The sequence below is a fragment of the Stegodyphus dumicola genome, chromosome 3 (genome assembly GCF_044657685.1).
Source record: "Stegodyphus dumicola isolate Sdum_Otavi_A_Nest chromosome 3, ASM4465768v1".
In the NCBI taxonomy this organism is placed as follows: Eukaryota; Metazoa; Arthropoda; class Arachnida; order Araneae; family Eresidae; genus Stegodyphus; species Stegodyphus dumicola.
Genome location: NC_140770.1, coordinates 127,993,212 through 128,018,415, shown reverse-complemented (window position 1 = coordinate 128,018,415; position 25,204 = coordinate 127,993,212). Strand labels below are relative to the sequence as shown.

At 36.1% G+C, this 25,204-nt stretch overlaps 1 protein-coding gene across 6 annotated transcripts in view; it reads left to right on the top strand.

Annotated features, from left to right (window-relative positions):
* LOC118182824 (alanine aminotransferase 2-like) overlaps positions 1-25,204 on the top strand; it is a 122,494-nt gene that overhangs the window by 52,250 nt on the left and 45,040 nt on the right. For all 6 annotated transcript variants that reach the window (XM_085813295.1, XM_085813292.1, XM_085813294.1 and 3 more), the window contains exon 2: positions 2,252-2,341. In XM_085813295.1, the coding sequence (XP_085669421.1) occupies positions 2,252-2,341 (90 nt within the window). The remainder of the gene's footprint in view (positions 1-2,251; positions 2,342-25,204) is intronic.

Sequence of the window (25,204 nt, the reverse complement as noted above, 5' to 3'; positions counted from 1 at the left end):
TTGATACTAAGTGAAGCCTCTTAATTGATGAACGTCTTCAAGGTCACCCAGTCTCAAATAGCCTTGATTTTCTCAAGATCTGTGTCTATATTTTCAGAAATGGTAATATGAGAAAGATAATTAATATTTTGGGAAAATAATTTATATTTCGAAGGATTGATCTTTAAGTTAGCCATCAGTGTTTCTGAAGCACTTTAATATTTATCAAATATTTCTAAAACTTGCGTCTGACTATAACAATGTCGTCGAGAAATACAAGATAGTGTTAATATGGCAATCCCCTTCTCAGAACTGTCTTCATTAGACGTCAAGTATTGATAGAGCGCTGCACAGTAAAAAAGGCATTATATCAAACTGCCAGAGTTCTGGTAAGTATTAAATGCGATCCTCTCATGGTCGTTCATATCCATTTCCACTTGCCAGTAGTTGTTTTTCGAATGCAAAATGGAAACACATTTGCTTTCTGCTAACGTATGCAAGGCAGTGTGAATTCTAAACTAAGAGTTACTGTCTTTCTTTATAATGCCATTCAGAAACCTGAAAACCGCAAAATCGTGTGGAACCGTCTTTCTGCTGAACTAATACTATATGTGAAGCCCAAGTACTACAGGAAGATTCAAATACGTGGTACGTGGTTTGTTACTTATGTTGCCAACTCTGATTGAAATGTTTAATTTCTTGATTTTTCCCATTTCATAAACGCAACTGCAAACAACAGTCGTTTCAAATGTTTATTTTCGTTAGGGAAATCGGAAATCCTATGCATAGCTTCTCGTGAATTTCGCTATATCCCTAATTATGCAGTTTGTTCAAGAGCAACGCACTTCATGTAACTGAAACATTAATTTTTCTACAGTGTAGGTACACAGCTAGTAAATTTTGGCAGCTGAACAAAACTGTATTTCTTTAAAAAGTCAGGTCCAAGGATGCATGGATTCACATACACTAAGTAGTCATTCGCATAGAATGCGAACTTGATGTGTACATTTATTTTACTATGCACTGATATTTTCTTGCCTTTTCGTAGCCTTGCTTCTAGAACAAAGGATGGAGCTGTATACAGAATGCTTTTGATCTCTTGCTTGGCTACGTAAGCTTTTTACATTAGCAATGGTGTCCACAATCATGCGGCAAAGTCTAGAACATCGACTGCTGAGTTTTCTGCATCCACTAATTTATTTCTCTATCCGTAGTACACTGCCTCCGTAAATGTCTTTCACTTCCACTCCTCCAGCCAGCTCCACACCTCGGTTTCTAAGGTATACAGCCTTAGAAACCGAGCCTTAGAAACCCTTAATCGATTCAGCATTCAATCTTGCTTTGGCCGGAAGTGCCTATAGAAAAATTTCCGCTTCACCTCCTAATGCAGTGACCAACAAGAATGGTTGGAGAGTCCTACTAATTTGCTGCCAAATCGTTTCATACTGCGGTCTGTATATACTCCACAATTTCTTCTTTTTTATTCATAGCAATAGCATATATTTTTAGCATATACTACAGCATAGCGTATATTTTTATTCATAGCAAGAAGAGCTAGTTGTTAGTAATTTGTCATTACCTCGTTCATTCACCTCCGTGATTATTTATATTTGGAATATATCTGTTAGTCGACCAAAACCTATTCCAAGTATATGCATTCTAAGCTTTGTGTTATATACAGTTAAAACAGTGGTTGTTCTCAGCCGATATGGTAACACTCCAGTAAATCAGTCGCCTCGCTGTTGGCAAAAAGAAAGAAAGCTATCTGCAGGCATTTAGCGACTAATTTTAACTGATATAGTTCTTTTTGGATATATTGAATAAGCTTTATATTTTCAAACTGCTATGCATTCAAGAAATTTAGATTTTCCTTTTTAGGCATACAATATAATGTTTATACGCCAGAAGGAATGGAATAATTCACAACTGAAAAGTAGGAATGTTACATTATAAATAGATTTAAACCCAAAAGGATAACATTTAAGAAGCAAAATTTTGCAGATTTTTCCTGAATCACTCTATAAAACAAATTAATTGGATTATACCTATTGCACATTTTACTTGCATTAAACAAACACCTGTTTAAATATTCTTGCAGTAACAGGAAAAGAGCAGATCGTTTAACAGCCAGTGATGAAATTCTTTGCTAATGATTTTCAAAGTTACATTATTGTAAACAATACTATTAACAAAAGCAAATACAGTAAAGTAGTCATTAAGTTTCACTATTTCATGGTTTAATACTATAAATATTTTATTTATAATTTTACAGGGTGCTGTGAAAACATTTTCTGAAGTTATCCGAGCAGATGTCAACGATAATCAAGCTATGGGGCAGAAACCAGTCACTTTCATTCGACAAGTAAGTGAAGAGATAAATAATTATATTACTTTAAAAAGCGATATCGAAGACATTTCGATGGGAACAGGAATTTGAATTTATTTTCATCAACATTGTAAGAATACAGTCAGCAGTATTAAAATAATATAGCACCTTTTTCTTACGTATTTCAAAGATCAAGCAGTTTATTAGCTTCCATCTCCATAAAAAAATGAGGTATTTACAGTTAATTTTTAGGTTTGAAGCAATTCATTTGCAGAAAAGAGTTTTCTAAGCAATTTTAGTCCCGCTGTTGCTTTTATTTGTTCCACATTTGTATTCCGTTCTACCGAGGCTACAATGACTTGATTCGATGTAACTCATCTGTCTCAAATTAGGTTTTATATTATACGTAATATAAAGAATTAACGGGAATAATAAGGCATCTCAGAGAAAGGAAATTTTTGATCTTTTGAGAGAAGAGTTTTTTTTAACAGGCATTCGTTTTCTAAACTTCGAAATGACATTATTTCTCTGTACCACGTGCAACACAAAAGTATGACTATTTAACGCATGGCACTTCCAAGGGTATGATTCTGTGTTGCTGAAAATAATTTATGGAATCTTCTTCCATACATGGGCAAATTCTTTCGATCATGTTTTTTGCAACAAATGAAGATGTTGAAATGAACTTCTGCAAAGGTGTTGCTTCAGGCGGGAAACTAAACGTATAGTATAAAAAAATTAAAAGGATTTAATGATGTTGTGTAGCGAATTTAATTTAATTAAGTGGTGGATGTTGTGTAGCGAATTTAATTTAATTAAGTGGTTCATAAAAATCAAAATTTTAATTTGTAATTATTCAAAATTTGAGCTACACTTTGGTTATATTCTTTTTTTTGGCTTATTAATTCTAGTGTAATATATTTTGGCTTTCCGAGTTTACGCGAACTGCGTCTTCAATCTTGTACACGCAAACAATGGATTTAGGTGAATTTTTTCACGTAATAAACTCAGTTTTTCATGTCAAAAATTAATTTGATTTCTTAGTATTTAATATCATTAGTTGCAGAAAAATTAGCTCTTTAATTTGACATAACTTTCGTTTTTATAACTTTTATTGCATTTCAGTTATGAGCTTTAATTAGTAGATTTTTTTTCGTTTGCTTGTGATTTTGGTAAAGGGGGATGAAATGCCCTTCTTCCGGTTGAAAAGTCACTTTTTGCGAGTTTCAGCAATCTTTCGTTGGGACGGCTTGCAGGGTTGTTGAAATTCCTAATTTCCCCTTCCACAAGGCGGGGTTATTTTGGCGAGGGTTTGGCGACATAGAATTTCCGTTGATGTTTCAAAGTAGTGGATTTGGCGAGTTTGCTAACATGGGGGAACGCTGTTGTTGCAACTATTTTAACTTTTGGCGAAGAGTGGGTAGTGCCAACTTGGCAGTCCGGCGTCCTCCCTTTTAAGGGGTTGTTTTGGACGACGTACACACTTTTCTTGACACGTCTTCTGCTTTTTTTTTAAATTCCTTTTCTGACGCTGTACGCGACGGCAGCAGATTCTGCCGAGGAAATGGTATACCTCCCCGATAGAGCTACGAGCCTCGTGCCTCTGCGCCTTGAGCGCGGGCCCTGGTTTTATTTTATATGTTATGGTCAACTTGTAGAATACCTTTTGGTAACTAAGGAAAATTTAAAGGTAAATTTCAAAAACACCACTCAGCACGCCTTTGATTTTCTAAAAGCTGAACTTCTGAATGAACCCATTTTGGCTTTACCTAATTTTCTTAAACCTTTTTCCTTGTGTACAGATGCTTCTAATTATGCACTGGGTGCTGTCTTGTGTCAGGAAGATTCTGACGGTTTCCAACATCCAATTTGTTATGCTAGTAGAAAATTAAAAGGTCCTGAAACACGTTATAGTACTATAGAGAGGGAAATTTTGGTAGTTGTTTGGGCCACAGCACATTTTAGACAATATCTTCTTGGTAAACCATTTACAGTATATTCTGATCAAGCTTCATTATCTCATGTTTTAAAACTTAAAGATCCCACTTCTAGAACTGCACGTTGGATTATGGGTTTATCCCAGTTTGATTATAAGATTGTTCATAAACCAGGTAGATTAAATTTAACAGCAGACTATTTATCTAGAGCAGTAAATGTTACACAATTAATTCAAACTTCCATTATTGGAATTATTCAAAATTCCAATTGTTGGAATTATTCAAAAAAGAACAAGCTTCTGATCCTTCTTGCCAACAGATCGTAAATGATCTTAAGAATAATAAGTCTCCTACACCTAATTCTGAGATATTTTTTGTAAAGGAAGATGTTTTATATTGCAAATACAAGAAACCCAAGTCACGTTGGCAGAAACAAGATAGACTAGTTGTTCCTAAAACACTAATATTAAGAATTTTGCAGGAGCATCATGATTCTCCTACTGCTGCACACTCAGGCTATCACAGAACACTTCATAGGGTTCAAAAGTCTTTTTTCTGGAAGGGTATGCATAAACAGGTGCACAATTACATTAAGTCCTGTCACTCCTGTATCCAGAGGAGGGGTCATAGACCTGCTCATAAGGCTCCCCTTATGAGAATGCCTATGGCTACCCGTCCCATTGAGCGAATAGCGATGGATATAGTGGGTCCCCTTCCAGTTACTATGGTAGGCAACAGATATATTTTAGTCGTAACTGACTATTTTTCACGATGGCCTGAAGCTTATCCTTTGCAAGACACCACATCCATATCCATAATTGAGAAATTAGAACAATTTATTTTAACTCATGGTATACCTCAACACATTGTTACAGATAAAGGTACTAATTTTATTTCTCAAGCTATAATGGAAGTTTATAAGAAATTGGGGGCTACTAAACATACTACTACGAGTTATCATCCACAGTCTGATGGTGTAGTAGAAAGATTAAATGCCACTTTAATTAATTCACTTAGCCACTTAGTTTCTCAAACTCAGGAGGATTGGGATAGACATCTGCCTTTTGCCTTATTGGCACACAGAACTGGTCGTCATAGTGCACTTCAGAAATGTCCAGCTTTTATTTTGTATGGCAGAGATTTGTGCTTACCAATTGATTTATTATTGCAAACCAATTTTAGAACTTATGATGACACAAACAATTATTCTAAAGATTTGGTTTTGAGATTACAAAAGGCTTTTAAATTAGTCAATCAGAATTTAACGGAGGCTGCTGATAAGCAAGAAAATTTACGTGGAAAGAATTCTCATGATAAGGACATAAAAGTGGGAGATTTGGTGTATTTATACACTCCAGTAGTTCAGCCACGTATGGCTAGAAAACTCTCTAACTTGAATCAGGGACCTTTCAGGGTTATTGAGAAAGTGACTAAAGTCAACTATAAAATCTCTTCAATTACAAATCCTGATCGGATTCAGACGATACACGTGGACAGACTCACGAAGGTACCAGAGAGAATTACTTTTCCCACACTTCAAAAGGATGACTCAATTTTGACAGATAATGTAAAGAACTCGTCACACGATTCACCTTACCATCTAAGGCCTAGAGATACCCATGGTTTTGTGTCGAAAAAGTAAAATGAAATATTTTGAGAATATAGTGTGTTTTGTATACAATTTTGGTTAAATTATTATTTGTTTCTGGTAATTGTATTCTTGTAGCTAAATTTTATAATCAATTAGTATAGTTGTGTAGTCTTCTTGGCTTATCATTGGTCGAGTGTTGCATTTGGATTTTACATGTTTTGGCATGTGAGGTTGTGATCAAGTTGTCTTGGCTTGGAACTTTCTAGTCTCAATAGCCCAGGTTGGTTTTTTTTTGGAAATTTTGCTGGGCTGGTCCCCGCTTTTTCTCCTCTTCTTAAGTTCAAAAACTTTTTTTTCTCTCTCTTGAAATCCCTTAGCCATGGTAGCCGGGATTTGTTTCGGTTAGAATTTTTGACTAGATAGTTTTCCAGCCAACACTTCGTGGTGATTGTCTTCTGTTCATATTAGTGCAACTCGTTTTAATTTCTTATGCCAAGGATTTATTAGTAGTTTAGTCTGCGCTGTACAGTCGCGGTGTTTACTCCTTTGCCCTCTCGTATTGGTGGGGTGTCAGTTCTTAGGGAAGTGAAATTCTGTGTGTTAGGGAAAATTATGATTTATACGGTACACTTTTCCTTAAGCGTACTTTTGAGTTGATATTGTCACTTCAATGGGTGATTCCAAGAACTAGTTTGTTTACATTTTGTGTCAAGCGCCAGTAGCTCTTGAATTGTTTTGCTTTGAACACTCGTATACTCAGTGGTGTTTGTTTATTTACATATATTTTGTTTTTTTACACACTTTTCACTTGATTTGCCTTTTGGGGGTTTCGTGATTTAACATTTTACTTTAGGGCATGTCACGTGTTGTTTGACAACACTTTTATTTTGTTTTGATATATGCTTGTTGTGTGCCAGGGACACTTCTTGTCCCTCTTACTCGGTTCACTAATGGATTTTTGCTAACCATACAATTATGGTAGGATTTGATTTTGCTAACCAGTTATGGTAGGACTTTGAATTTGCTAACCATTGATTTGGTAGGATTTATATTTGCTAACCATGACTCATGGTAGGATTAATTGTAAATAGGTATAGGTATCCTTCTTTGTGATTAACATGTGGTACCATTATGTACTCTGATTTTTCTCTTCGTATTTAGTAACTTATGTAAACCTTTTCCATTGTCTGTGGGTCCAAAAATTATTTTCGCTTCGCTAAAAAATTTTTTCCCGATCATAGGAGGGATGTTGTGTAGCGAATTTAATTTAATTAAGTGGTGGATGTTGTGTAGCAAATTTAATTTAATTAAGTGGTTCATAAAAATCAAAATTTTAATTTGTAATTATTCAAAATTTGAGCTACACAAGTTTTGTTATATTCTTTTTTTTGGCTTATAAATTCTAGTGTAATATATTTTGGCTTTCCGAGTTTACGCGAACTGCGTCTTCAATCTTGTACACGCAAACAATGGATTTAGGTGAATTTTTTCACGTAATAAACTCAGTTTTTCATGTCAAAAATTAATTTGATTTCTTAGTATTTAATATCATTAGTTGCAGGAAAATTAGCTCTTTGATTTGACATAATTTTCGTTTTTATAACTTTTATTGCATTTCAGTTATGAGCTTTAATTAGTAGATTTTTTTTCGTTTGCTTGTGATTTTGGTAAAGGGGGATGAAATGCCCTTCTTCCGGTTGAAAAGTCACTTTTTGCGAGTTTCAGCAATCTTTCGTTGGGACGGCTTGCAGGGTTGTTGAAATTTCTAATTTCCCCTTCCACAAGGCGGGGTTATTTTGGCGAGGGTTTGGCGACATAGAATTTCCGTTGATGTTTCAAAGTAGTGGATTTGGCGAGTTTGCTAACATGGGGATATGCTGTTGTTGCAACTATTTTAACTTTTGGCGAAGAGTGGGTAGTGCCAACTTGGCAGTCCGGCGTCCTCCCTTTTAAGGGGTTGTTTTGGACGACGTACACACTTTTCTTGACACGTCTTCTGCTTTTTTTTTTAAATTCCTTTTCTGATGTTGTACGCGACGGCAGCAGATTCTGCCGAGGAAATGGTATACCTCCCCGATAGAGCTACGGGCCTCGTGCCTCTGCGCCTTGAGCGCGGGCCCTGGTTTTATTTTATATGTTATGGTCAGCTTGTAGAATACCTTTTGGTAACTAAGGAAAATTTAAAGGTAAATTTCAAAAACACCACTCAGCACGCCTTTGATATTCTAAAAGCTGAACTTCTGAATGAACCCATTTTGGCTTTACCTAATTTTCTTAAACCTTTTTCCTTGTGTACAGATGCTTCTAATTATGCACTGGGTGCTGTCTTGTGTCAGGAAGATTCTGACGGTTTCCAACATCCAATTTGTTATGCTAGTAGAAAATTAAAAGGTCCTGAAACACGTTATAGTACTATAGAGAGGGAAATTTTGGTAGTTGTTTGGGCCACAGCACATTTTAGACAATATCTTCTTGGTAAACCATTTACAGTATATTCTGATCAAGCTTCATTATCTCATGTTTTAAAACTTAAAGATCCCACTTCTAGAATTGCACGTTGGATTATGGGTTTATCCCAGTTTGATTATAAGATTGTTCATAAACCAGGTAGATTAAATTTAACAGCAGACTATTTATCTAGAGCAGTAAATGTTACACAATTAATTCAAACTTCCATTACTCCTGAATTGTTGGAATTATTCAAAAAAGAACAAGCTTCTGATCCTTCTTGCCAACAGATCGTAAATGATCTTAAGAATAATAAGTCTCCTACACCTAATTCTGAGATATTTTTTGTAAAGGAAGATGTTTTATATTGCAAATACAAGAAACCCAAGTCACGTTGGCAGAAACAAGATAGACTAGTTGTTCCTAAAACACTAATATTAAGAATTTTGCAGGAGCATCATGATTCTCCTACTGCTGCACACTCAGGCTATCACAGAACACTTCATAGGGTTCAAAAGTCTTTTTTCTGGAAGGGTATGCATAAACAGGTGCACAATTACATTAAGTCCTGTCACTCCTGTATCCAGAGGAGGGGTCATAGACCTGCTCATAAGGCTCCCCTTATGAGAATGCCTATGGCTACCCGTCCCATTGAGCGAATAGCGATGGATATAGTGGGTCCCCTTCCAGTTACTATGGTAGGCAACAGATATATTTTAGTCGTAACTGACTATTTTTCACGATGGCCTGAAGCTTATCCTTTGCAAGACACCACATCCATATCCATAATTGAGAAATTAGAACAATTTATTTTAACTCATGGTATACCTCAACACATTGTTACAGATAAAGGTACTAATTTTATTTCTCAAGCTATAATGGAAGTTTATAAGAAATTGGGGGCTACTAAACATACTACTACGAGTTATCATCCACAGTCTGATGGTGTAGTAGAAAGATTAAATGCCACTTTAATTAATTCACTTAGCCACTTAGTTTCTCAAACTCAGGAGGATTGGGATAGACATCTGCCTTTTGCCTTATTGGCACACAGAACTGGTCGTCATAGTGCACTTCAGAAATGTCCAGCTTTTATTTTGTATGGCAGAGATTTGTGCTTACCAATTGATTTATTATTGCAAACCAATTTTAGAACTTATGATGACACAAACAATTATTCTAAAGATTTGGTTTTGAGATTACAAAAGGCTTTTAAATTAGTCAATCAGAATTTAACGGAGGCTGCTGATAAGCAAGAAAATTTACGTGGAAAGAATTCTCATGATAAGGACATAAAAGTGGGAGATTTGGTGTATTTATACACTCCAGTAGTTCAGCCACGTATGGCTAGAAAACTCTCTAACTTGAATCAGGGACCTTTCAGGGTTATTGAGAAAGTGACTAAAGTCAACTATAAAATCTCTTCAATTACAAATCCTGATCGGATTCAGACGATACACGTGGACAGACTCACGAAGGTACCAGAGAGAATTACTTTTCCCACACTTCAAAAGGATGACTCAATTTTGACAGATAATGTAAAGAACTCGTCACACGATTCACCTTACCATCTAATGCCTAGAGATACGCATGGTTTTGTGTCGAAAAAGTAAAATGAAATATTTTGAGAATATAGTGTGTTTTGTATACAATTTTGGTTAAATTATTATTTGTTTCTGGTAATTGTATTCTTGTAGCTAAATTTTATAATCAATTAGTATAGTTGTGTAGTCTTCTTGGCTTATCATTGGTCGAGTGTTGCATTTGGATTTTACATGTTTTGGCATGTGAGGTTGTGATCAAGTTGTCTTGGCTTGGAACTTTCTAGTCTCAATAGCCCAGGTTGGTTTTTTTTTGGAAATTTTGCTGGGCTGGTCCCCGCTTTTTCTCCTCTTCTTAAGTTCAAAAACTTTTTTTTCTCTCTCTTGAAATCCCTTAGCCATGGTAGCCGGGATTTGTTTCGGTTAGAATTTTTGACTAGATAGTTTTCCAGCCAACACTTCGTGGTGATTGTCTTCTGTTCATATTAGTGCAACTCGTTTTAATTTCTTATGCCAAGGATTTATTAGTAGTTTAGTCTGCGCTGTACAGTCGCGGTGTTTACTCCTTTGCCCTCTCGTATTGGTGGGGTGTCAGTTCTTAGGGAAGTGAAATTCTGTGTGTTAGGGAAAATTATGATTTATACGGTACACTTTTCCTTAAGCGTACTTTTGAGTTGATATTGTCACTTCAATGGGTGATTCCAAGAACTAGTTTGTTTACATTTTGTGTCAAGCGCCAGTAGCTCTTGAATTGTTTTGCTTTGAACACTCGTATACTCAGTGGTGTTTGTTTATTTACATATATTTTGTTTTTTTACACACTTTTCACTTGATTTGCCTTTTGGGGGTTTCGTGATTTAACATTTTACTTTAGGGCATGTCACGTGTTGTTTGACAACACTTTTATTTTGTTTTGATATATGCTTGTTGTGTGCCAGGGACACTTCTTGTCCCTCTTACTCGGTTCACTAATGGATTTTTGCTAACCATACAATTATGGTAGGATTTGATTTTGCTAACCAGTTATGGTAGGACTTTGAATTTGCTAACCATTGATTTGGTAGGATTTATATTTGCTAACCATGACTCATGGTAGGATTAATTGTAAATAGGTATAGGTATCCTTCTTTGTGATTAACATGTGGTACCATTATGTACTCTGATTTTTCTCTTCGTATTTAGTAACTTATGTAAACCTTTTCCATTGTCTGTGGGTCCAAAAATTATTTTCGCTTCGCTAAAAAATTTTTTCCCGATCATAGGAGGGATGTTGTGTAGCGAATTTAATTTAATTAAGTGGTGGATGTTGTGTAGCAAATTTAATTTAATTAAGTGGTTCATAAAAATCAAAATTTTAATTTGTAATTATTCAAAATTTGAGCTACACAAGTTTTGTTATATTCTTTTTTTTGGCTTATAAATTCTAGTGTAATATATTTTGGCTTTCCGAGTTTACGCGAACTGCGTCTTCAATCTTGTACACGCAAACAATGGATTTAGGTGAATTTTTTCACGTAATAAACTCAGTTTTTCATGTCAAAAATTAATTTGATTTCTTAGTATTTAATATCATTAGTTGCAGGAAAATTAGCTCTTTAATTTGACATAATTTTCGTTTTTATAACTTTTCTTGCATTTCAGTTATGAGCTTTAATTAGTAGATTTTTTTTCGTTTGCTTGTGATTTTGGTAAAGGGGGATGAAATGCCCTTCTTCCGGTTGAAAAGTCACTTTTTGCGAGTTTCAGCAATCTTTCGTTGGGACGGCTTGCAGGGTTGTTGAAATTTCTAATTTCCCCTTCCACAAGGCGGGGTTATTTTGGCGAGGGTTTGGCGACATAGAATTTCCGTTGATGTTTCAAAGTAGTGGATTTGGCGAGTTTGCTAACATGGGGATATGCTGTTGTTGCAACTATTTTAACTTTTGGCGAAGAGTGGGTAGTGCCAACTTGGCAGTCCGGCGTCCTCCCTTTTAAGGGGTTGTTTTGGACGACGTACACACTTTTCTTGACACGTCTTCTGCTTTTTTTTTAAATTCCTTTTCTGATGTTGTACGCGACGGCAGCAGATTCTGCCGAGGAAATGGTATACCTCCCCGATAGAGCTACGGGCCTCGTGCCTCTGCGCCTTGAGCGCGGGCCCTGGTTTTATTTTATATGTTATGGTCAGCTTGTAGAATACCTTTTGGTAACTAAGGAAAATTTAAAGGTAAATTTCAAAAACACCACTCAGCACACCTTTGATATTCTAAAAGCTGAACTTCTGAATGAACCCATTTTGGCTTTACCTAATTTTCTTAAACCTTTTTCCTTGTGTACAGATGCTTCTAATTATGCACTGGGTGCTGTCTTGTGTCAGGAAGATTCTAACGGTTTCCAACATCCAATTTGTTATGCTAGTAGAAAATTAAAAGGTCCTGAAGCACGTTATAGTACTATAGAGAGGGAAATTTTGGTAGTTGTTTGGGCCACAGCACATTTTAGACAATATCTTCTTGGTAAACCATTTACAGTATATTCTGATCAAGCTTCATTATCTCATGTTTTAAAACTTAAAGATCCCACTTCTAGAATTGCACGTTGGATTATGGGTTTATCCCAGTTTGATTATAAGATTGTTCATAAACCAGGTAGATTAAATTTAACAGCAGACTATTTATCTAGAGCAGTAAATGTTACACAATTAATTCAAACTTCCATTACTCCTGAATTGTTGGAATTATTCAAAAAAGAACAAGCTTCTGATCCTTCTTGCCAACAGATCGTAAATGATCTTAAGAATAATAAGTCTCCTACACCTAATTCTGAGATATTTTTTGTAAAGGAAGATGTTTTATATTGCAAATACAAGAAACCCAAGTCACGTTGGCAGAAACAAGATAGACTAGTTGTTCCTAAAACACTAATATTAAGAATTTTGCAGGAGCATCATGATTCTCCTACTGCTGCACACTCAGGCTATCACAGAACACTTCATAGGGTTCAAAAGTCTTTTTTCTGGAAGGGTATGCATAAACAGGTGCACAATTACATTAAGTCCTGTCACTCCTGTATCCAGAGGAGGGGTCATAGACCTGCTCATAAGGCTCCCCTTATGAGAATGCCTATGGCTACCCGTCCCATTGAGCGAATAGCGATGGATATAGTGGGTCCCCTTCCAGTTACTATGGTAGGCAACAGATATATTTTAGTCGTAACTGACTATTTTTCACGATGGCCTGAAGCTTATCCTTTGCAAGACACCACATCCATATCCATAATTGAGAAATTAGAACAATTTATTTTAACTCATGGTATACCTCAACACATTGTTACAGATAAAGGTACTAATTTTATTTCTCAAGCTATAATGGAAGTTTATAAGAAATTGGGGGCTACTAAACATACTACTACGAGTTATCATCCACAGTCTGATGGTGTAGTAGAAAGATTAAATGCCACTTTAATTAATTCACTTAGCCACTTAGTTTCTCAAACTCAGGAGGATTGGGATAGACATCTGCCTTTTGCCTTATTGGCACACAGAACTGGTCGTCATAGTGCACTTCAGAAATGTCCAGCTTTTATTTTGTATGGCAGAGATTTGTGCTTACCAATTGATTTATTATTGCAAACCAATTTTAGAACTTATGATGACACAAACAATTATTCTAAAGATTTGGTTTTGAGATTACAAAAGGCTTTTAAATTAGTCAATCAGAATTTAACGGAGGCTGCTGATAAGCAAGAAAATTTACGTGGAAAGAATTCTCATGATAAGGACATAAAAGTGGGAGATTTGGTGAATTTATACACTCCAGTAGTTCAGCCACGTATGGCTAGAAAACTCTCTAACTTGAATCAGGGACCTTTCAGGGTTATTGAGAAAGTGACTAAAGTCAACTATAAAATCTCTTCAATTACAAATCCTGATCGGATTCAGACGATACACGTGGACAGACTCACGAAGGTACCAGAGAGAATTACTTTTCCCACACTTCAAAAGGATGACTCAATTTTGACAGATAATGTAAAGAACTCGTCACACGATTCACCTTACCATCTAAGGCCTAGAGATACCCATGGTTTTGTGTCGAAAAAGTAAAATGAAATATTTTGAGAATATAGTGTGTTTTGTATACAATTTTGGTTAAATTATTATTTGTTTCTGGTAATTGTATTCTTGTAGCTAAATTTTATAATCAATTAGTATAGTTGTGTAGTCTTCTTGGCTTATCATTGGTCGAGTGTTGCATTTGGATTTTACATGTTTTGGCATGTGAGGTTGTGATCAAGTTGTCTTGGCTTGGAACTTTCTAGTCTCAATAGCCCGGATTGGTTTTTTTTTGGAAATTTTGCTGGGCTGGTCCCCGCTTTTTCTCCTCTTCTTAAGTTCAAAAATTTTTTTTCTCTCTCTTGAAATCCCTTAGCCATGGTAGCCGGGATTTGTTTCGGTTAGAATTTTTGACTAGATAGTTTTCCAGCCAACACTTCGTGGTGATTGTCTTCTGTTCATATTAGTGCAACTCGTTTTAATTTCTTATGCCAAGGATTTATTAGTAGTTTAGTCTGCGCTGTACAGTCGCGGTGTTTACTCCTTTGCCCTCTCGTATTGGTGGGGTGTCAGTTCTTAGGGAAGTGAAATTCTGTGTGTTAGGGAAAATTATGATTTATACGGTACACTTTTCCTTAAGCGTACTTTTGAGTTGATATTGTCACTTCAATGGGTGATTCCAAGAACTAGTTTGTTTACATTTTGTGTCAAGCGCCAGTAGCTCTTGAATTGTTTTGCTTTGAACACTCGTATACTCAGTGGTGTTTGTTTATTTACATATATTTTGTTTTTTTACACACTTTTCACTTGATTTGCCTTTTGGGGGTTTCGTGATTTAACATTTTACTTTAGGGCATGTCACGTGTTGTTTGACAACACTTTTATTTTGTTTTGATATATGCTTGTTGTGTGCCAGGGACACTTCTTGTCCCTCTTACTCGGTTCACTAATGGATTTTTGCTAACCATACAATTATGGTAGGATTTGATTTTGCTAACCAATTATGGTAGGACTTTGAATTTGCTAACCATTGATTTGGTAGGATTTATATTTGCTAACCATGACTCATGGTAGGATTAATTGTAAATAGGTATAGGTATCCTTCTTTGTGATTAACATGTGGTACCATTATGTACTCTGATTTTTCTCTTCGTATTTAGTAACTTATGTAAACCTTTTCCATTGTCTGTGGGTCCAAAAATTTTTTTCGCTTCGCTAAAAAATTTTTTCCCGATCATAGGAGGGATGTTGTGTAGCGAATTTAATTTAATTAAGTGGTGGATGTTCTGTAGCAAATTTAATTTAATTAAGTGGTTCATAAAAATCAAAATTTTAATTTGTAATTATTCAAAATTTGAGCTACACAAGTTTGGTTATATTCTTTTTTTTGGCTTATTAATTCTAGTGTAATATATTTTGGCTTTCCGAGTTTACGCGAACTGCGTCTTCAATCTTGTACACGCAAACAATGGATTTAGGTGAATTTTTTCACGTAATAAACTCAGTTTTTCATGTCAAAAATTAATTTGATTTCTTAGTATTTAATATCATTAGTTGCAGAAAAATTAGCTCTTTAATTTGACATAACTTTCGTTTTTATAACTTTAATTGCATTTCAGTTATGAGCTTTAATTAGTAGATTTTTTTTCGTTTGCTTGTGATTTTGGTAAAGGGGGATGAAATGCCCTTCTTCCGGTTGAAAAGTCACTTTTTGCGAGTTTCAGCAATCTTTCGTTGGGACGGCTTGCAGGGTTGTTGAAATTCCTAATTTCCCCTTCCACAAGGCGGGGTTATTTTGGCGAGGGTTTGGCGACATAGAATTTCCGTTGATGTTTCAAAGTAGTGGATTTGGCGAGTTTGCTAACATGGGGGAATGCTGTTGTTGCAACTATTTTAACTTTTGGCGAAGAGTGGGTTGTGCCAACTTGGCAGTCCGGCGTCCTCCCTTTTAAGGGGTTGTTTTGGACGACGTACACACTTTTCTTGACACGTCTTCTGCTTTTCTTTTGAATTCCTTTTCTGATGCTGTACGCGACGGCAGCAGATTCTGCCGAGGAAATGGTATACCTCCCCGATAGAGCTACGGGCCTCGTGCCTCTGCGCCTTGAGCGCGGGCACTGGTTTACGGGTATCATTGTCTCCACCTAATTCTTCGTTGCATCAGTTTTTTTGGTGTATGCGTTTGTGTATTTACATTTAAGTTCTCAAGAAATATAATGCTGAAAATTGCCTTGTAGAAAGATGACTCTACCTAGTTCTCTACCATAGAAATGCTTCTTTAGCTTCTTGCTTGCTCCGAAATAGCCTAGTTTAATTTGGTTGGTCAACACCCGCTGCTTCTATGAACTTAGAAGTCGGACTCGCCTTTTCCACCGACAGATTCCTGAGCTGAAATTTTTCTCCTTGCTGACAGCTCTCGTCTCCAAGTCCTGGACTGTATTTCAACCATCCTGCAATATGGGAACTTCCTTGTTCATCCTGTATCAAATGGAAAACCTCCTCGGCTCCCGTGATAATCTCCATATAATCGACGAACACCTTTCCTGCAACTATCTGCCGGTTTTACTCCTGAGCTTCAAGGGATAATTTTTTTTCATATGGTTTGATTTTGCCTGCTACTCAGCAACTGCTTGCCTGTGGTCCAGATCAGTTTTTTTTATGTTTTCTTTCCCGGTTAGATAAATGATATAGAATTCTGCAGTTAAATGATTGAATTAATTTGATTTGTTGAGTATTAAATTTTTTTTGTAGTTGACAAAGTTAACCTAACTCTATAGAAATAATTTTTGTGTGCCGATTAAGTAAAGTATTAATTTGACTAAGGATTTAATTTTTTTTTATTATTGTAACTTAACTTAATTGTAAAAGAAAAAATAAGTTCTTCATGAAATTATGTAATTCAACTTTGGAGTGCCTGCTTGGTGAGGATTGATTTGTAATATCTTTGTTTGAGCCTCTCTGCTACTCTCAGGGATTAACTTTATTGGTAGGATCGTAATAGCGTAAATACCTAACATTTATCCGGTTAAACTATACTTTAAGAAAAAAAAGAAGGGGAGTAAATAGAAAATTATTATGTGCAATAGCAGTATCATAACTGATGTGATTGAGTGCAATAGTATGCAATATATTTTTGTATTGTTATTCTGTGTGAAGTGTTTCATTTTTTTTGGAAAGTGTAACTTGTTAAATTTATTTATTTTTTTTTTTGCTCCCCGGGGAGGGTATCGTTCATAGTTTATTTCTGATATGCTTACTAGATTGTAAAGGTAAATTTTAATAGAGATTCTAAGTCTAAAGTAATATTACTCAGTAAGAGTATGGATTGAAAAATCAATAGTGCTGAACTGTTTGAATTTGTTTTGATTTTTTTTAAGAAATGGATATACTAAATGCATAAGAATTAAATAAATAAGTTTTTCTAGATCATTCAATGGTTAAATTTATTTTGTGTGTTCATGATTTTTACCAGTCTTTTACTCAAATGGATTTTAAGGGTTAATCCGGAATAAACACAACGCAAAGTTTTCAACTTTATTGTTACTAGTATCTTATTGCTGAATTGAGTTTTATTTTATATGTTATGGTCAACTTGTAGGGTACCTTTTGGTAACTAAGGATAATTTAAAGGTAAATTAAAAAAAGCACTATAACAATGATTAGTGCAAAGTCTCCAATAGAGGAGACAGCTCACTTAATGTTCAATGACAACATTCAAAACGAATGGATACAGCATTAAGTACCCTAAAAAATTAAAAATTTGCTATCTGTATATTCTTCATATGACAAGTTTTAACTAAATGTAGCGGGCTGTAGAAATTGCAAAATCCAGTTTCGAAATTTTGACTTCACAAATATGTTCCAGAAGTTGTTCAAACCTTGTGAAAAATGAATGGAAATTTTTATTGACTTCATGCTGTAATTTCTGCTTTACTGATTTTTTAGCTATGATGCTGTTTTAATCTAAGAAAATAATGGCAATATCAATAATGAATGATGTATTTATCATTTTTTTTCTTGTTTGAAAAATACCAGATTCTTTCTGTAAAGAGTAAACTTTGCAGCAGTTTGACTTTTGTTGTTTTGTTCCAAGATCTCAGATATTATCTCTGAAAGTTTTTATTGTGTTTTTTACTCAGCAAACAGTTGTGATGAAAATGACATATGAACTGCTGCAAACTTTACTACATTGCAAACATTAAGAAAAGAGAAATTAAAAAACGATCGAAATCCAATTTCAAATTCCACATTGCAGAACATTCTCCTTCACTCCTCCTCCCTCCCAAAAAAGATTTATAAAAAAAAGTATGAAATATTAAGCTGATTTAACATGAGCCAAAACCATTAGCAATCATTATACATAAATATAATTTCTTTTTTAAAACTGTCTATTATTCTGGAACCAACAAAGTTGACCCAGTCTTTAGAAGAGTTAATTTTCATTTGCTTTTCTTCTCGAATTCTTAACTTACACACATATTTTGGACATTGAAACGGAGTTGGTAAAAGAAACGAATGGTGCTGTCTGTTACAGGATGATGCGATGTTTCTACAATATGGATAAGAGCAATAATGCTTCGTTCATGCTGGTGACTATCGCGGAAATCCTGAGCAGTCTTTGGTTCCGGCACGATAGATTTGTATTGTCTGTTTGACGTCGTTCGAACGAAATCTCTGAATTGCTAGATTGGACACTTATCCACCTCCGGTTTTCCTTTTTCCTAGAAGTGACGATCTTGCAATAACGGATAATGCACTTTAAGGTTTCCTCAAAGAGTCTATTCAGCGCACCTGTTATTGAACGACTGATCAATGGCGTAGGTGAAGCCTTTAAAAAGGGATCCTAGGAATGTTGAACAGCACGAACAAGTGAATCTGGTTACAGATTCAGTTATCGAGAGATAATGGAGAAGCACATATAAGATATTTCTTCTGCCTTCTTAATATGCCTTAGTGGTGTGGTGGTCAGCACGTTCGGCACGAATTCAAGAGGTCCGTGGTTTGAGTCCCGGCGAGGGCACTGCTCATTTTTCATTTCTCTTGCTTTCAAAAAATACCTAATGTCTCTACAGTTGTAAGGATCTTAAGTTTTACTAACGTTTATTTTATTTTAAATCTTTACTATCACTTCTTATTTTCTACTTCCGGGCAGAATTAAAAGCTTTAACTTATTTATGCAAATTTGTCTTGCGAACGGCAAGTACTTACGTTGTGGCTTTTTGCCAAGCAAGAGAGAGGAAGGAGGTATTAGAAGCAGGCCGCTTGCCATAGTAGTTTTACTCGGTTGCTGATTGCCTTCAAGGCCAGAGGTTTAATCCTCTTGATAATTTTAAACGTATCGTAGTGTTAGCAGTTCTCTGTACTGCATACGGCGTTTTGCTAATATACGGCCAATCTTGGAGTAGGCACTTGTTTGATTAATCCAAAGTTAAGTTTAGTTAGAGTTTAGTTAACATTTTTATATTCTTACGTTCAGACCACAAGTGGTTGGTCTCTGTATTCCGAAGTCCGGAAATCATTGTAAAGAGAGAAAAATAAAGGGTTTCGTATACCCTTCCTGTGTGTATTGTCTACTTCCCAAATTTATTGCACATAGCTTTAGTAAGCTCCCTGTTCCAAGTCAGGACATTTAATGTTCCCAAAGCAAGTAAGGAGGAACACAGAACCTGATAGTGGCGCCCGACGAAGAAGAATAACCATGGCCGAGTTTCAAGAAGAACCTGTGCTGCCTGCAGAAGCGGCTCAGAATCCAGAAATGCCAGCTGCCGCCCTGGAAGGATTTGGTTACATCGTCCAGACCCGTGGTGCGCAAACTAGGGGTCGCCAGAAGTTTTTTGGGGGTCGCCAAATTTTTATAAAATGCATTATGCCTGCATGCTGCATACCATACAGTGTACATATAAAGAGTGAAGCGCCGTCACTCACTGTTTAATTGCAATTTCATGCTGTCCGCTCTTTCTTTGACCGTAATGCGTAATGTATGTAAAGTGTAAAGACGCAAGTTTTTCACTCCGGTAGATAGCGCCCTCTTCGCGATAATTTGCCAGTTTTACTGTAAAGCGCCTATTTGACTAGACGTTAACCGCAGGGAAAGGGGAAAAATTCGCTTCCGTGATCAGCCAATCAGATGGCGAGGTACGCAGTGTATCTGATAGTCAGAGTGAAGACGTGAAGTGTTCGCATGAAGTTGTAGCATGTAGCTGTTGGCCTGCAATTTTTTTAGTTTATCCTCAAGTTTTATGGTGTGACGTTGTGTAATTATGATTTTTTATATTTTTATCGGGCTTTGCTACTCTTTGTTATCAAGTATGTACTATCATTAGAGAAAGATCTCTGTTAATTTTATTGAATTTCTCGAAAAAAAATGATAAAATTTTATATATTATTTGTTATGTGTCATTTGCCCGATATGTGTCATTTGCAACGAAAAATTAACAAATGAGAGCATGAAACCAGCTAAATTAAAAAGGCACCTGGAAATTAAACATAAAGAACTTCAAAATAAACATGCCGATTTTTTTCAAAGACGAGCTGAAAATCTGAAAATTCAAAGTGCACATTTAAAGAAATTTACAACAATACCTCAGAAAGCATTACGAGCTTCTTTAGAAGTTTCTTATCTAATAGGAAAAACAATGAAACCCCATACAATTGGAGAATCCCTTATCCTGCCTGCAGCAACTAAGATGACATCAATTATGCATGGCAATAAATATGGAAATGAACTAAAAACAATACCATTATCAAGAGATACCGTGTCTCGGTAGATTTCCGAAATGTCATGAAATAACGACTCAGAAGTCATAAAACGCATGCAAAATTCATCTGTATTTGATTGACAACTGGACGAGACTACCGATATTACTAAAATGTCATGCCACAACTAATTATTTACGTTAGCTTTATTTTTAATGAAGATATAACAGAAACGTTTTTATGTTGCAAAAGTTTGGAAGGGAAAAACAACTGGAGAAAAAATATTCGAAGTAATAAATGAATATTTTGAAACAAAGTCCCTTACCTGGGCAAACTGTTTTGCGGTTTGCACTGATGGTGCTGCAGCATTAACAAGTTCGAATAAAGGGCTCAGAGGCTTAATTCAGAAGGGGGCGTCTCATATGGTATTTAATCACGGTATGATTCATCGGCAAGCTCTTGTTGCAAAAGATATGGATGAAGAGTTGCACAACATATAATAAGACGGTGTTAGTTCAATTAACTACATTAAATGCAACAGCCACAACAGCCGTCTCTTTTCAATACTTTGCAAAGAGATGAGCTCAACGTATGAGAGATTACTGTTACACACCGAAGTCACATGGCTTTCACGTGGGAAAATACTACGACGGATATTTGAGAAATGAAGTGTATATGTTTTTAATCGAAAAGAAACATAGATTGGCAAGTTATTATATCAATGAAGTTTGGCTAGGGAAGCTGAGCTATTTAGTTGATATTTTCGAAAAACTTAACGACTTAAATTTGAGCTTGCAGGGTGAGAATTCAACTATCATAACTTAAGCCAGTAAAATTCAAGCTTTTAAGAATAAGATTAGTCTCTGGCAAACTGAACTGAATAAAAACAACACCGACATGTTCCCTTGCTTTAACGATTTTATCAAGGAAAATAATATAGATATATTTACATTTAAAAACATCGTTTCCAATCACATTGAAAAGTTAAAGGAAAATTTTTCGAGAAGATTCGAGGATTTTCCTGAAAACGATCTTGGTTGGATTCGTGATCCATTTTCCTTTGACATATGCAGTTCAACTCTTCAAATTAGTGAGAAAGAGCAATTGATAGATCTAATTAGTGATTATACTCTTCGAAATCAATTTAAAACTCAGCCTTTCAGCCTTGCCAAAAATGTTGGCTATCCGTGGAAAAACAATATCCCGTTTCATGCAAGAATGCCATCAGAGTGTTAATACAATTTGCATCAACGTATTTATGTGAAACTGGATTTAGCAAACTAGTTTCAATAAAAACTAAATACCGCTCGCGTTTAAACTATGAAGATGATATGCGAATTGCAGTTAGCAACATACATCCAAACATCGATGAGATAATTAGAAACATGCAGCCACATACGTCTCATTAAAGGGCAATTTACTGATTTTTGTGTTATACAAAAAGTATTTTCTTAAAATTATAAATAAAATTAATATGAGTCAGATATGATGATGTTTTTATTCGAAACGAAAGAAATGCGCGAAATATACATCGTATTTGTAAACATTTATCTCTAGGAGTCGCCAAAAATTTCTCTCTACAAAAGGGGTCGCAGTCGAAAAAAGTTTGCGCACCACTGGTCCAGACCATGCGCGCATCGATGAAACCAGAAGCAACATTTAATGGAAACTCACTGGTTTTTTGTAACTTAACAAACCAGTTTTTTGGAAAAATTGGATGACCACTTCATGCTGTATCCAGTGCATGAGTTCCAGAAAGTCACCTTAGCTACCAGTGCTTTGAGGGGCCAAGCGCTTAATTGGTTCAAATATATAGGCAGAAGCCTCTTGGGTCAAGCGGGAAGTCCCACCTATACTTACGAAAATTTTAAGACCGCCTTAGTAAAAGCCTTCCCTGTCGTAAGAGATCGTGCAAGATTAGAAGCCGAACTTTTCAGCATATACCAGAAACGAATTCAAAATCTTTCCACCTTTATTTTAAGAAAAATTCACGTCTTCAAACTCTTGTATGGAAACAGTCCGGGTCCTGAGATAATTCAAGTGATTTTGCCGAGGTTACTTCCCCGAGTACAAGATTTTATTGAATTAAGGAATCCGACTACACTGGAAAAGTTATTTGAGCTAGCAATCCAGTTTGAAAGTAGAAGAACGTCGGACATTGAAAGAAGACGCCAGTATGAGCAACGAAGCCAATTTGGTGCGCCAAGACCACAGTAAAGTCAAGAACACGGCTACGGAAGCAAAGCGAATCAGTGGGCAAGGAAACCCGAGTATCCAAAAACAACCGGCGAACGTCGACAGTTCAATAGTAAGCCAGGAAAAAAGTCTGAAGGCCAGTGGAAAAAGAAGGAAGGCATGGAAAGGAAGAAACAAGATTTAAACTAAAACGGATTTCTGCGGACGGAAGGGTGCGGAAATCCGAAGGCCAAGAAAACCCCTCTTCCTTCAAGTTAAATACAGTGATGGTGAAAAATTTGACTCTTCCAAAGATTGAAGTGTTGGTGAATAACATCCCAGCCACCTCACTCCTGGATACAGGCGCGCAGTGTTCCTGTGTGGCAGAATATTTTTTTAGGAAGTAAATTCGGAAATACCGCATATATAATTCGGATAATACGACAGTGTTAGCTGCGCAGGGAGAAAGATGCATAGGTAAATTACCGGTATACATTCGTATCAAGGACGAGCAAGTAAAGATTATGTTTTTTATCGCAAAGAATTTGCAAGCACATGTCATCTTAGGGATAGACTTTCTTTCAGAGGCAGAAGTAACGCTGGATTTTAACGAATCGTCCCTTAAGGTGACGATGAAACCAGTTCGAGAAGAAAAAACAGAACCACCAACGTTAAACCTCGATCACCTGCCTAAGGAAGAGCAACAAAAAATTCGGCAAGTGGTAAGTGAATTTGCTTCGTTATTTAGTGATATTCCAGGATTTACTCAAGTTACTAACCATAGTATCGACACCGGAGATTCAATGCCAGTTCGCCACAAACCATACCGATATGATAAGAATAAAAAAAAAATTATAGAGTGGCACATTAGAGATATGTTACGTAAAAAGATCATAACGCCCATCTCAAGTAGTTATGCTAGCCCGGTTGTGTTATGTAAGAAAAATAATGACTATCCGGTAACACATCCAAAAATGTGGCGTTTTGCAATTGACTATCGTAAATTAAACTCCATGACTAAATATTCTGTATATCCGTTACCTATTATCGAAGAAATTCTAAGGAACATAACTTCTACCAAATACATGACTACTTTAGACTTAACGACTGGTTATTTTCAAATAGGGGTTAGACCGGAAGATGTGCCTAAGACTGCTTTTATAACCAAGTCTGGCACTTATGCATTCCTTCGTAAGCCGTTTGGCCTTTCAGGGGCACCGGCTACATTTCAGCGATGTATGGACATTGTGCTAAGGCCTGTTCTTGGAAAGTCCACATTTATCTATTTAGACGATATCATTATTACTAGTGATAATCTGGACCAACATTTACAGGATTTAAGACAGGTGTTTTCATTATTAAATTTGGCCGGCCTAAAAGTTAATGTCGAAAAGTGCAAATTTGCAGCCCCTGAATTAAAATACTTAGGTTACAAAATATCTCAGAAAGGAATCGAGACAGACGAATCGAAAATAATCGCTGTGCAAAAGTATCCGCCGCCAAATACGGCGAAGAAGCGCTCTTCTTTTCTAGGACTTTGTTCATATTATAGGTCCTTTATAAAAGATTTTGCAGCTATTGCTGAACCATTGTTAAAATTAAAAAGGAGAAAGGCAAGATTCTCGTGGACGGCCGAAGCCAATAGTGCTTTCGAAAAATTAAAGCAAGCATTAACGCAAGCCCCTGTTTTAAAATTTCCTGAAAAGGATGAGAATTTAGAAATTTCAGCGGATGCTTCGAATTATGCGGTAGGAGCGGTACTTTCGCAAAATCCCGTGGCATTTTTTAGTCGAACTTTAAATCAAACACAAAGAAATTATTCCGCGACTGAGAGAGAGGCACTTGCAGTTCTGTTAGCAGTGCAAAAGTTCCGAGTCTATTTTGGAAGGGCGCCAATAACAGTGTATTCTGATCATGCGGCGGTAACTAGATTGTACTCAGGGAAAAACTTATCCCCAAGGTTAATAAGATGGGCACTCAAGTTACAAGATTATAACCTCGTAATCAAGCACACCCCCGGAAAGGAAAATATCGTAGCAGATGCCCTATCCAGAATAAAAATAGATGAACAAGGTAATACTGTAAAGGTGGCAATGCTCACAGCATGTACGATAAATTCCCGAGAAACTGTAATAACCGAACTGGGTAAGGATCCTGAGTTTGGAAGCATTTATGAGTATTTAAAGGATCCTGATAATTTTAGCCACCAAGATATTGTTGCGATAAGAAATAGGTAGGCCCATTACGAACTAATAGATGGTCTATTATTTTATACAAAAACTACAAATTCCAGCAACGAATTTCGACCTGTTATCCCAGCTAGTCTTAGATTAAATATACTGCAGGAGTTACACGACTGCCCTTTAGCTTCTCATGCTGGTATTCGAAAAACCATCCAACGCGTACGCGAAGCAGTTTATTTTCCTGAACTGCAAAAGTTAACAAAGGCGTATGTCCAGTCCTGCCCAACATGTCAAGCAG